A 12,074-nucleotide genomic window follows, 5' to 3' on the forward strand; every position below is an offset into this window, starting at 1 on the left:
TATTTTTATTAACCCAGAAATCAAACCCACATTCCCACAATCTGTCCTTTTTTGCATTTCTGTTGCCTACGTTCTTTCTTCGTGTCCATTCATATAGCAAAGCGGGGCGACGCCAGGTTGGTTGAAAAGAGCGGAGCCAACCAAGACCCCCAGATAAAGCTTTGCTCGATACCCAAGAAAACTTTGTCCTTATCTCTCGTTGATTTCTATTACAATCCCAAATCAAAGCCAAAAACATCCCCAATCTCTCTCTCTCTCTCTTGTCTCTCTCTCTCTCAACTACTTATACAGAAGAAGTTTGAAAGCATAAATTAACTAGAGAAGAAGTTAAGAAAATAACAAATTATGTTTGTGGAAAATGACGCATGACAGAGATAAGTAAAATTAAAAGGGACATATGGGTTTGGTTTCTGGAGAAGGAATAGAAAGGGAGATATGGGTTAATTAGGTTTCTGTGGAGAAGTATAGAAAGGGATGATATTGGGTTCTTCTGAAGAATGAAGAAATTTTACAACTGTGGAGTTCCTTTTGTTTTCTGGAGAAGTATAGAAATGGTCATTATTATTTATTGTTTTTTTTATAAAAGTTAAAATTTAATTATTTTTTGAACGGTAACCATATTAGCAACGGCAAATCTATTGCTGATTTTTAATATGTTAATTTATTTTTTAGTATTTAATTTTTTTGTTGCTAATCTGTTGCTAATATATATATATATATATATATATATATATATATATATATAATTCATTACTAATCTGTTGCTAAAATTGCATTTAAATTTTTTTGATGCTAACATCCAATGCTAATCACCCTCCTTTTTAGTAGTGTAATAACTACATGATTAAGTCTATCAAAAAATATATTAAATTATAAGTTTAACATGAAAGAGTTGGGTATTGAAGGTTTTATACTGGAAATAAAATTTTTTAGAACATTTAAAAGTTTGGATTATAAGTTTTAAGTTTTCATGTTATTTAAATTGTTATCATGCTTTTAACAACCAATTTTTTAGAAGAAAATTTCCAGCACTAAGATGCCAGACACATTACAATACACGATTTGAGATGATTGTAATCCTAAATGATTCATATCAAGTTCATATATATATATATATATATATGCTCATGTGCTCAAGCCTACAATTATTCAAAGCACCAATGGTCAAGTTATAATAAGAATTAGCCTAGTTGCCTCTCTCTCTCTCTCTCTCATTAATTTTACCTGAATTTATTTATCATATTGTAGAAGCATACCAGACGATGCGCTGGTGAACTTGTGAAGCAGTAATTATATGGTAGCCAGCTTCAAAAGTTTTGATATTGTGATTTTAAATTCTAAAATTATAGTTCTAACATTATAGAAGAATAAAAAAAATCTTTGATATTTTATAAAAAAAGGTCTAAATAATTTGAATAATAAAAAAACACTTCAATTATTTATGCAGAAGTCTTAAAAATTGATTTAATTAAAAAGTCCAAAGCTAAGTAAAAAATAATAATTAAAATATAAAATTAACTTGAAAAATAATTAAAATAAAAAAACAATTTATGAACCCTAATTTCAGGAGATCCAAATGATTAACTTAATGAATCTTAATAAGAACTCGGTTTGTACAATCATCTAACTATTTAGTTTTCTAGCTAGACCTTAAAAGTGTAATTATATGACTTTTCTACTGGGCAAAATTTGCGAGCTCTACACTTGTAGAAGTTTGAACTTGGTCTTTAGTTTTTGGGATGGTGGAATTTTCTCTGGAATTTTCTCTGGACAAATGAATACTTGCCCATCTCCAAATTCTCCTTTTTGTCAGTGCTTCTTGAATGTAGCTCAGGATCTGCAGATTCCTTCCCATACGCAGAATAGCAACTAGGAAACCGAAGGCTGAGACGCTACCGGATAATATGAATAGCCCAGCGAAAGGCTCCAGATCTAAACTCGAGTTGTCCCTTAACGCATCAGAGGAGCAATTGGGAAAGGAGAGAATCTCTTCCATTTGCCTCATTTCTCCACTCTCTATAACTTTCAGGATTGCCTCTGACATGTCAAAAACCAGAGGAGAACCCTTTGGAAAAACCTGGAAATGAAAGGCATGCCAGTAAAATGAAGAGTAAGAATTCTCTCTATGCAAATCAATGTGGAAACGAGATGAGGAAACAAAGACAGAGAGAACTAACATAGCCAAAACCGCCTAATTGAAAGGTGGATTTTGCTTGTGTGAAGCGCTTGCAGTATTTTCCCAGGAAGACTTTTGCATGTGGCTCAACAAAGAATGCTGCTTTGATATGTCCAGTTTCAAAAGCTTCTAGGTAATCGTTTCCTGAATAGAACTTCCTTATATTTTCTGGTTTGATATGCAAAACGTTAGTCAAATATCGCACAACAAAGGAGTTCCCATTGCAACCAACAGGTGCGTTGGTTTTCAGTAGTGTATCAATATCCAAAACTGATGGTTCTAGCCGTGAGACTGTCATCCTCGAGGAAAGATCAGCCGTGAAGCTTGCCGTGACGATGAGAATCACAAATAACCATGGTGCCACCATTACTCGAGATAAATTATTTCTAAGCGGTTGCCCTGTATTCGGTAAACAATGAAGAAAATTAAGCCAAACCCTTATACAAGAACAAGAACTAGCGACAATTATCATTTGCAAATTAATCGAATTATACTTACCATGAGCGTAGAATATTACTGTGACGGAAAACCATAACATACCCCCGATTCCTTCGAATTCTGTGTTGCTCCCACGTTCAAGTATCCATACTAGGAATCCTATGAACATATGCATTGCTACCATTAGTAACCATAACTTTTTGGTGAAGGTTTTCAGCATCCATGTTATACTGGACTTGGCTGATTTCGCTGGTACTGTCATGACGAGTCTGGAATCAATATATGGCTGAGAAAATTCTGCGTACTGAAACCTTCCAGGCTCTATTGAAAAATCACCAACAGCAGCATCCAGGCCCTATTTGCATGAGAAAACCAATGATTAAAAGTTTTTTATATCATGATAAATTGGAGAAAAAAATTTGCTTCTTGTTTCATATGAGACTAATGATAGAAGAAAAATAAATAAACCTGACCTTGTCATGAACTTGCTCCACCATCTTGTCGTATGACCCATTGAATGGAACGAACACATACGGCAAGTCATATGGGAGACGCTTTAAAGTTGCTTCAAATACATTAATTGAGAACCCTGTGACACAAGTTTTGTTACTGGCCTCGTCTAAACTCACCTTCACAAATTCATGAAAAGCGCCCATGGCCGGAACTCCTATCTTCAAAGGTTTATCCGTCTCAGAAATCACCCATCCGCGAGGAACACCGCCCTCTCCACCAGGCCAATAAACCGGCCCCCATTCTTCAAAAGAACCACTGGAATTCACACCATTATGTTTCTCGAGGCTCTTTAAAAAGCCGAAGTCTGGTGACCAAACTGCAATCTCCCTGTAGCTGTTACCTACAACATTAATGATTTGAAATGAAGGCTTTTGCTGCAACACATTATTTTTAAACCTTATTACTCCACTTACACCTCTAAATCTGCTGGATGAAATGGCTTTAGATAAGTCTTTTGAGCTTATTTTTCCTGGTGAGTTTTTCATAGCTTGAGCAATAGCCCAAGTTGCATCATAAGCACGGAGAGCAAAGATACTTGGATTGCAATATTCTTCTTCTTCTGGATACTCTGATCGATAATTGCTGCGAAATCTAGATCTAAACCGTTTAAAAGGCTTGCTACTGCGTACAAATCCGGTTCTAAAACCAATCACACCTTGCATGTTGTTGACAACTGAAGAATCGAAAGAGTCAAGAAAGCTTGCAATCTCATCGGTGACAATCCACACATAACCTTTCTCCATCATCCCCAACTGCTTTGCTTTCTCAAATAGCAGGACTGCCATTTCTAAAGAAGATATCACAACTACGAAAACCCTGTTGCTCCTGCTCCTCATATTGACAAGCTCTTGTTCAATGAAGGCTTCTGCGTTTGATAGAGAAGGCATGGAAGGGAAAGTTGAGTGGTGTTCGATGTCTGTGTTGACAGCCTTGAGAGTGTCAGATAGGAGAGTTAAAATCCCAGAATAAGCAGAGAAACCATTTTTTGATTCATAAATCACTGTAACTTTCCTCCACTTGAACTGGCCTACAATAGCAGCTATGCATTGTATGTGGAAGGTGATATGGTCACTAAATTGAAAGAAGTGTGGTAATTGGTGCTCTATCGATGGCGGGGTTATTGCCGGTGATGTTAAGGATATTATAGGAAGATACTTGATGTTTTTGTCAATCTTGGAGAGAGGTCCTGTTTCCTGAGCGGACATCGTTCCTATGAGCGCCTGCACTTGTTTGCCATCAATGAGCTCAACTGCTGCAGCAATATGATAAGAGGCCTCTTATATATTAGTGGCAAATATTTGGGCTTTATATCACAAAATACAACAGAGATGAGCATACCATGTAGATTATTAGTTAGATCAATTTCAGATTGGTATGGTGATTTTTTTTTATTGAATTGTGATTGCAATTTATTCTTAAACTTATGAGACATTAAAAAAGTCCTGAAAAATAATGAGATATTTCAAAGAGAAAAAGATGTTGGGACCAGAGTTAAAAAAGGCAGTGTTCAAACAACTTTGAACCTTAAAAAATATTAAATTGATTTTTATATAATTTTATTATGTTAATATTAAAAATAAAGAATAAATATATTATTATAATACATTTTTAATTAATAAGTATTTCAAAAAAAAAATTACTCTGCATTATCAAACACAAGCGTTTTCTCAAAATCTTTTTTCTCGTTTATTTTTTTAAAATATTTTTATAAAAATGAGCTAGTTTTAGAAAAGAAAACCCAATTCCTTTGTTTTCCTTCCACTAACGCTAATTTAGTGTCGAGTTGACAATTCTTTTTGTGGCTGAATAAACTGACAAAGTCTGGACCTACCAACCTAAGTGATAAAGAATTCTGACAGAGATAATCTCCTTTGTATTGGATCTCAACGTGGACCTTGCTAGCAAGGTGAAGACATTGGACCTGTTCCTATTTTAATTTAAAAAATAGATTTTTTTAATTTAAATTAATTTTTTGTGTTTTTATATATTTTTAATATGTTAATATTAAAAATAATTTTTAAAAAATATTATTTTAATATATTTTCAAACAAAAAATACTTTGAAAAATAATCACAACTTCACTCCTAAACACCTTCTAAACCAAAGAAATGCCACAAGCCAATAACCAGTACGGGTTCTATGAAGCCCCTTTCAAGCATGAAAAATGTTTGTTCCTATGAAGAAATCCATTGCTATATATGATATTGATTCATAGAAAAAAAATTGTTCCTCCTAAGATAATTTGCAAGAAGTGAAGATTTTTTCTTTTTCTTTTTTTCTTGGTGGTTGTCAATGAACGGGGAAGATAAGCCTTACTAGAAGACGCAGCTCTAGCGGAGTCTCCACGTGAATCTTCAAGTTGCAAACCCGGCTGCTTAGAGCAACTTGATCGAGCAAAGTCTTCAACAGCCATCTGCATCGCAACTTTCTGCTCTTTTCCAACCCGAGACCGATAATCTATAACGCCACCTATATTCCCCATTATGCGGCGGGCCAATGGGCAGTGATCCCCAGCTGCTTCATCGGCGTTAGTCTTCGACACCGCCACTAGCAGCCAAAGCATGCAAAATGAGAGGATCACAAGAGACATTTTTACTTTCGAATATTGAGAAGGTACGTATATCGAATGAGAAGGAATATGCCGCAGCAAGGAAATTTATTAGACAATTTTAGAAAGAGATGTTCAAACGCTTGCAAAGTATCAGAAATTTCTTAGGAAACGTCTGTTAACTAGCAGATTATTTCGTTCTACTTAATTATAGTGACATAAAACTCTTGCTGCAGCCATCTCCTTTTTATTTGGTTTTAGGTCAATTATATATTGCAGCCATCTACTTAGCTTAGAGTGACTTCTACGGTAGCTGCTACTAGAAAGTCAATAGCACGGTGTTTGACTGATTATAATCAAAGTTAATAAAACCGGGTTCATAATTTGACCTTAGCTTTGGATTATAGGTTGAATATGTTAACCTATAATAAATATGTTCATTATTTCCTTGGGTTAATCTATTTTAACAGTGTCATTTTAATTTTTAAAAAATTAAAATAATATTTTTTAAAAAAAACTCAAACTATATTTTAATCAAGTTGATTAATTTAAGAATTGACTGTTAAGTTGACAATATCACAATAAATTAAAACCCACTTTATTTTTAAAAAACCCAACCTCCTCCAAGTTGCCGGTTTTTCAAGAGAAAATAAATCCATGATTTGACATTTTTTGTGGCTTATTTCTTACATTACTTTCCCTCCAACTTTTTATGTAGTGAAGTTAAAGTATTATACTCAAATGGTTATTATATATATTTTATAGACCAAGTCTCGAATTCCTAAATAAGATGAGATTGCAAAAGAAAAGTAAACTTGTCAAGCTAACATCCGTGACTGTGTCACCTCATTATATAGTTTTGAAAATATATTTATTAAACTCAATTTAAAAATAATTTAGGGTAAGTTTCACATCACATATTATAAAGGTTAAACCAAATTGATTTGAATTAATTTTAAAAAAATTAAAAAATTAGAACAATATATATCCATTTAAAAAAAGTTAAAGAAATCAAATAAATTTTTGTCTGGATTACTGGACAAGTAGGTTTTCAATCAAGTCCAATGGAGCCTTGAATAATTTTTTAATTCACATTAATACGTTATGTATACGTGTTATATTTAAATGATTTTATTCTTGCATGTAATTTAATTTATTTATAGTTTTTTTAATTTACTGAAAATTACTTTTACACATGCAAAGTGTGTACTAAAATGAGGATTGAAAGTATATTAATGATTGTTTTTTAAAATATTTTTTATTTGAAAATATATTTTTTACTTGAAAATATATTAAAATAATTTTTTTATTTTTAAAAAATTATTTTTAATACTAGTATATTAAAACGATCTAAAAATAAAAAAAAATTAATTTTTTTAAATAAATTATTTATTTAGAAACATCAATTTGAAATGCAATCACAAGATGCCCCTGAAAGTTTCACAAAGAAAGGTCAATATCAATACAAGCAAATGTACAGTTGCCAAAGCGTTCCTGGTGTGGAAGATGCCAATCCAACGCATCAACTTTTTACCGGGAGCAAAATGATCTCAGGCTCAACACGCTTGGATCGAAGAAGTCTCCTTGGTAGAACTTTTTCTGGACAATTGAAGACTTGCCCATCTCCAAATTCTTCTTCTTGTGAGTACTGTTTGAATGTAACTCAAGATGTGCACATTCCTACCCAGACGAAAAATGGCAACGAGGGATCCGAAGGCTGCAATGGCACCTGACAATATAAATAGACCAGCAAAAGGTTCCAGGCCTAAACTTGAGGTGTCAATTGCGGTAGTTCGAGAGGTGCAATTAGAAGAGGAGAGCAACTCCTCTAACTGGCGCAATTCTCCACTCTCTATAACTTTGAGGGTTGCCTCCGAGATGTCAAAAGCCAGAGGTGAACCCTTTGGAAACACCTGAGAAGAAAAACCAACGAAAGGATCGAAGTATAAGAATCTGTTTTTTAGGCAAAAAAATTATGTGCGGTGAAATGAGGGGCAGACACAAAGGAGAGAACTCAACAAAGCCAAAACCGCCGAGCTTGAGGGTAGGTCCTGCTTTGGTGTAACCTTTGCAGTATTTTCCAAGGAAGACTCTTGCATGAGGCTCCACAAAGAATGCTGCTTTAACATATCCAGTTTCAAAGGCTTCTGGGTAATCATGTATTGAATTAATCTTCTTTATGTTCTCTGGTTTGAAAAGCAAAACATTAATCAAATATCTTACAATAAAGGAGTTCCCATTGCAACCAACAGGTGCATTTGTTCTTTGCAGTGTTTCAATATCCAACACTGATGGTTCGAGCCGTGAGACTGTCATTGCCGACGAAAGGCTAGCTGTAAAACTTGCCACGACAATGAGAATCACAAATAGCCATGGTGTCAACACTAATCGAGATAAGTTGCTTGTGAGCGGTTGTCCTGCAGATGGTAATTGATCAAAAAATTTAAGCCAAAGCCTTACAGATCAATAAACAAGGAAGTGTAGTTAAACTTACGATGTGCGTAGAATATTATGGTAACCGAAAACCACAGCATTGTCCCGATCCCATCAAATTCAGTGTTGTTCCCACGTTCAATTAGCCATACTAGCAACCCTATGAACACATGCATTGCTATCATAAGCAGCCACAATTTTTTCGTAAAGGTTTTCAGCATCCATGTTGCCTGCGATGTTTCTGCTTTCTGAGTTACTACCATAACAAGTCCGGAATCAACATATGGCTGCGAAAATTCTACGTACTGAAATCGATCTGCCATTATCTCTGTATCGCCAACAGCTGCGTCCAGGCCCTATTACAGGAATCAGACATTGTCATCAGCCATGACACAAGGTTAGCTCCAACAATGTTGACATCATATATAAAACAAAATAAAGTAGAAAAACAGGCCTGACATTGCGATAAACTTGCTCCACCATCTCATCGTATGTTCCATAAAAGGGAACTAACACATAAGGCAAGTTATAAGGCAGGCGCTTGACAACTGCTTCAAATACATTGATTGTGAACCCGGTTACACAAGTTGCATTCTGGGTCTGATCAAAAGTCACCCTCACGAATTGTTTGAAAGCACCCATAGCAGGAACCCCTATCTTCAATGGGATATCTGCATCAGATATCGCCCATCCTCTTGGGTTTTTGCTTGGCATTCCACCTGGCCAGTAAACTGGACCCAAGTTTTTCAAAGAACCGTTGGCAGTCGCTCCATTTTCTTCACTCTGCGAAAATCCAAATTTTGGTGACCAAACTGCCATCACTCTGTAGCTGTTACCAACAACGTTAATGATCTGAAACGATGGCGATTGCCATAATACATTGTTTTCAAACCTCACGGTGCCACTTAGACCTTCAAAATTACTGGATAAAATGTTCCCAGATAATTCTTTTGAGGTTATTTTGCCCTGCGATTTCTCCATAGCTCGAGCAATAGCCCAAGTTGCATCATATGCGCGGAGTGCAAAGATACTTGGATTAGAATATTCTTCTTCTTCTGGATACTTTGATCCATACTTATTTCGAAATCTAGATTTAAAACGTTTAAAAGTGTCACGAGTGCGTGCGAAGTTTGTCTTGAAACCAATCACGCCTTGCATATTGTTCACGACAGAGGAATCAACAGAGTCGAGAAGGCTTGCAATCTCATCTGTGACAATCCATACATAATCTTTCTCCATCATCCGCATTTGATTTGCCTTCTCAAAGAGCAGGATAGCCAATTCCAAGGAAGATACTAAAACTATGAAGACCCTATTGCTTTTGCTCCTCAGCTTGATAAGCTCTTGTTCAATGGTGATTTCTGGGTTTGATATAGAAGACAGGGAAGGGAGATCTGAGTGGTATGAAATCTCTGAGTTGACAACTTTAAGCTTGTCAGATAGGAGAGTTATAATCCCAGAATAAGCAGAGAAACCATTTTTGTGTTCGTACAGTGCTGTCACTTTCCTCCACTTGAAGTGGCCTACTATGTCAACTATGCATTGCATGTGGAGGGTTATATGGTTACTCATTTGTAGGAAATACGGCAATTGATGTGGCATCGATGGTGGAGTTATTGCAGGCGAAGTCAGGGATATAATAGGAATGTTCTTCATGTTCATATCAACCTCCGAAAATAGACCAGTTTCTTGTGCTGTCATTGCCCCGATTATCGATTGGACTCGTTTGCTACTAATGAGTTCAGTTGCTGCAAAATTGTTATAAGCCGAAGGGGTAAGCTCAGGCAGACAAGTATCCTTCCAAAATTCAAGCAGGATAAGAACTGCTACCTTTTCTTTCCTAAAATGTGCAAAGAAATTGTATTTTATAGTAATCCAATTGACTCTTCTTCTGAACATGACCATTTAGTTGAACCACACCACGGTAAAGTTTAATCATCTGCAATTTGTGTAATCCAACCGACCGATATGTTTAAATGCTCTGATATATATATATATATATATATATATATATATATATATATATATATATATATATCAGAATTTAAAGTACAAACTACATTAGGAATAAAGGATAATTCATAATTTCATGCGTTTTAGAAACAGTTTTTTTTACAATGCTCGCCCAGACAGCCTTGTCCACTATATATGTGAAATATATTTATGGATATACAGAAAAAACAAAGTTTAAGAAAAGACTTACCAAATGACCAGTACTATAATAAAAATAATCATAACTTTAAATCTGATAATAATATAATAACAAGTCTAATTTTATAGGAGTTCAGCTGGCTAGCTATAACTAACTAAATCTAAGAAGCTTGTCCAATTAGACCTAAAATATTTTGTTTATGTAGTTTTATTTATTTTCCTGCCTCTATTTTAATTTTAATTATTTTTTCTATTTAGTTTCAGATTGTTTTTTAAGATTAGTTTTTACTATTATATAAACAGTTGATGTATTATTTTATCATCATGATTATATGTATTATTAACTTTTAAAAATATATTCGAGTTTTCTCTCTTCAATAAAGAACTGAACCCTAATTTAATTTTTTTTCGCTATATGTTGTTTAAAAGCACACACTATTCACTTAAATTAAGCTATATATATACCAATATTTGATAATCATATTAAAATGATGAAATGATATGTCTTATATCATTTAAAAATATAGAAAGAATATGTTAAAATAAAAATAAAAATGATATCAATTTTAATATATTAATTATAATTAATCAACATATATACATGACTGGGTATGAAATGATGAATGCTCCCAAAATACTTGGAGATATATCCATCCTATATCTACCAACTCTGTCCAACAACGTTACTTTTAATCTACAGCAAGAAAAGTAGCTCGCTAACGGTCGAATATTATGGGTATAAACGTTGACCTTATCAAGATACCTAAAATACTACACATTAAGTAAGACAATAAAAAAATATACTACCCTAAACCCTAAGAAAAGAAAATTCCTAATGGTCCCCGTTAATGTTTGAACACGGCAGGACCAACTTGTTAACTCGAATGCCGGCAAGGCTTAATTAGGTTATGGGCTAACACTATGCCAGCACGGCTGAGCTGCGTCTCAAGTTGCAGAAACTAGTAACTAAGCATGAAAATGGCTTATTCGAGCGGGTGAATCATTTCTAATAGTAATTTTCTTGTTTATGATTTTGTTAAATATGCTTGTTAAAAGACAGAGAGAGAGCGCCTTACTTGCAGAGGCAACTCTAGATGAGTCTCCACCTGAATCTTCAAGTTGCAGAGTTAGCTGCTTAGAGCAACTTGAACGAAAATAGTCTTCAACAGCCATCTCCATTGCTACTTTCTGCTCCTTGCCTAAACGAGAACTATAATTGATAACCCCACCAATCTTCCCCGTTATCTGATGGGTGATCAGTGAACAGTTATCTCCTGCCTCGATCGCCTTAGCTTTTGATTCTAACAGTAGCGGCAGAACCAGGAAAAAGAAGAGGAGAGGAGACATTTTTGTTCTTAATAGAATCTTTGTTGTTAGTTGCATGATATGAAACTAAGGCTATGAAGAGAGTATTTGAGAGCCTAATGTTTGACTTTCGCAAGGGGGCAGAAATTTCTTGAAAAAATGACAATTAAATTAGAGACTACAGTTCTTCTTACTTTGGAATCTTGAAATTGAGATTGAGATTTAATATTTGTTATTTGCTTATAGCCTTTGTGCAATCTCTTTTATTTTGACTGTGACTATCCAATATCACAGTTACTTCTGAATATATATATATATATATATATATATATATATATATATATATGACATCTTATTATTTGAGGGGAAAGATCTCATTTAAGCAGTTATTATTTATTATTATGGTTACTAGAAATTCTAACTGGTAAATATAGATTTTATGGTACGAGACTGATTGCGTTAACGTAAAGAAAAGATATTATCACTTCTATTATATCCTACCTGAAATGA

At 34.3% G+C, this 12,074-nt stretch overlaps 2 protein-coding genes across 4 annotated transcripts; both read right to left on the bottom strand.

The window, feature by feature from the left end:
• Nucleotides 1–1,484: 1,484 nt before the first annotated feature.
• Nucleotides 1,485–4,378, bottom strand: LOC133681447 (glutamate receptor 2.7-like). The gene is made up of 4 exons (XM_062104497.1): nucleotides 3,088–4,378; nucleotides 2,675–2,969; nucleotides 2,178–2,575; nucleotides 1,485–2,077 (listed from the first exon to the last, which is right to left on the bottom strand). The coding sequence occupies exons 1-4, from the start codon at nucleotides 4,330–4,332 to the stop codon at nucleotides 1,676–1,678; spliced, it is 2,340 nt and encodes a 779-aa protein (XP_061960481.1). The 5' UTR covers nucleotides 4,333–4,378; the 3' UTR covers nucleotides 1,485–1,675.
• A 2,650-nt stretch (nucleotides 4,379–7,028) lies between these two features.
• Nucleotides 7,029–11,691, bottom strand: LOC133682189 (glutamate receptor 2.7-like). Of its 3 annotated transcripts, none has more exons than XM_062105467.1 (6): nucleotides 11,336–11,691; nucleotides 8,568–9,856; nucleotides 8,170–8,464; nucleotides 7,899–8,092; nucleotides 7,695–7,819; nucleotides 7,399–7,588 (listed from the first exon to the last, which is right to left on the bottom strand). In XM_062105467.1, exons 1-6 carry the CDS (start codon nucleotides 11,640–11,642, stop codon nucleotides 7,528–7,530), a joined length of 2,271 nt encoding a protein of 756 aa, XP_061961451.1. In that variant the 5' UTR covers nucleotides 11,643–11,691; the 3' UTR covers nucleotides 7,399–7,527. The 3 variants fall into 3 exon arrangements, with proteins under 3 accessions (XP_061961449.1, XP_061961451.1, XP_061961450.1); XM_062105466.1 differs by having other exon boundaries at nucleotides 7,695–7,822; XM_062105465.1 differs by having other exon boundaries at nucleotides 7,029–7,588; nucleotides 7,695–8,092.
• Nucleotides 11,692–12,074: the final 383 nt, after the last annotated feature.

The sequence above is a fragment of the Populus nigra genome, chromosome 2 (genome assembly GCF_951802175.1).
Source record: "Populus nigra chromosome 2, ddPopNigr1.1, whole genome shotgun sequence".
Classification (NCBI taxonomy): domain Eukaryota; kingdom Viridiplantae; phylum Streptophyta; class Magnoliopsida; order Malpighiales; family Salicaceae; genus Populus; species Populus nigra.

What these genes read in the sequence shown, in the direction of transcription:
- LOC133682189 (XM_062105465.1), bottom strand. Translation starts at nt 11,642, where the DNA reads ATGCAACTAACAACAAAGATTCTATTAAGAACAAAAATGTCTCCTCTC. An exon ending in ATCTAGAGTTGCCTCTGCAA is followed by an intron (nt 9,857 to 11,335) that starts GTAAGGCGCTCT and finishes ACAATTTTGCAG; the next exon opens with CAACTGAACTCATTAGTAGC. An exon ending in AGCTCGGCGGTTTTGGCTTT is followed by an intron (nt 7,589 to 7,694) that starts GTTGAGTTCTCT and finishes TTTTCTTCTCAG; the next exon opens with GTGTTTCCAAAGGGTTCACC.
- LOC133681447 (XM_062104497.1), bottom strand. Translation starts at nt 4,332, where the DNA reads ATGTCCGCTCAGGAAACAGGACCTCTCTCCAAGATTGACAAAAACATC. An exon ending in TGGAGCAAGTTCATGACAAG is followed by an intron (nt 2,970 to 3,087) that starts GTCAGGTTTATT and finishes TCATGCAAATAG; the next exon opens with GGCCTGGATGCTGCTGTTGG. An exon ending in AATTAGGCGGTTTTGGCTAT is followed by an intron (nt 2,078 to 2,177) that starts GTTAGTTCTCTC and finishes TTTCATTTCCAG; the next exon opens with GTTTTTCCAAAGGGTTCTCC.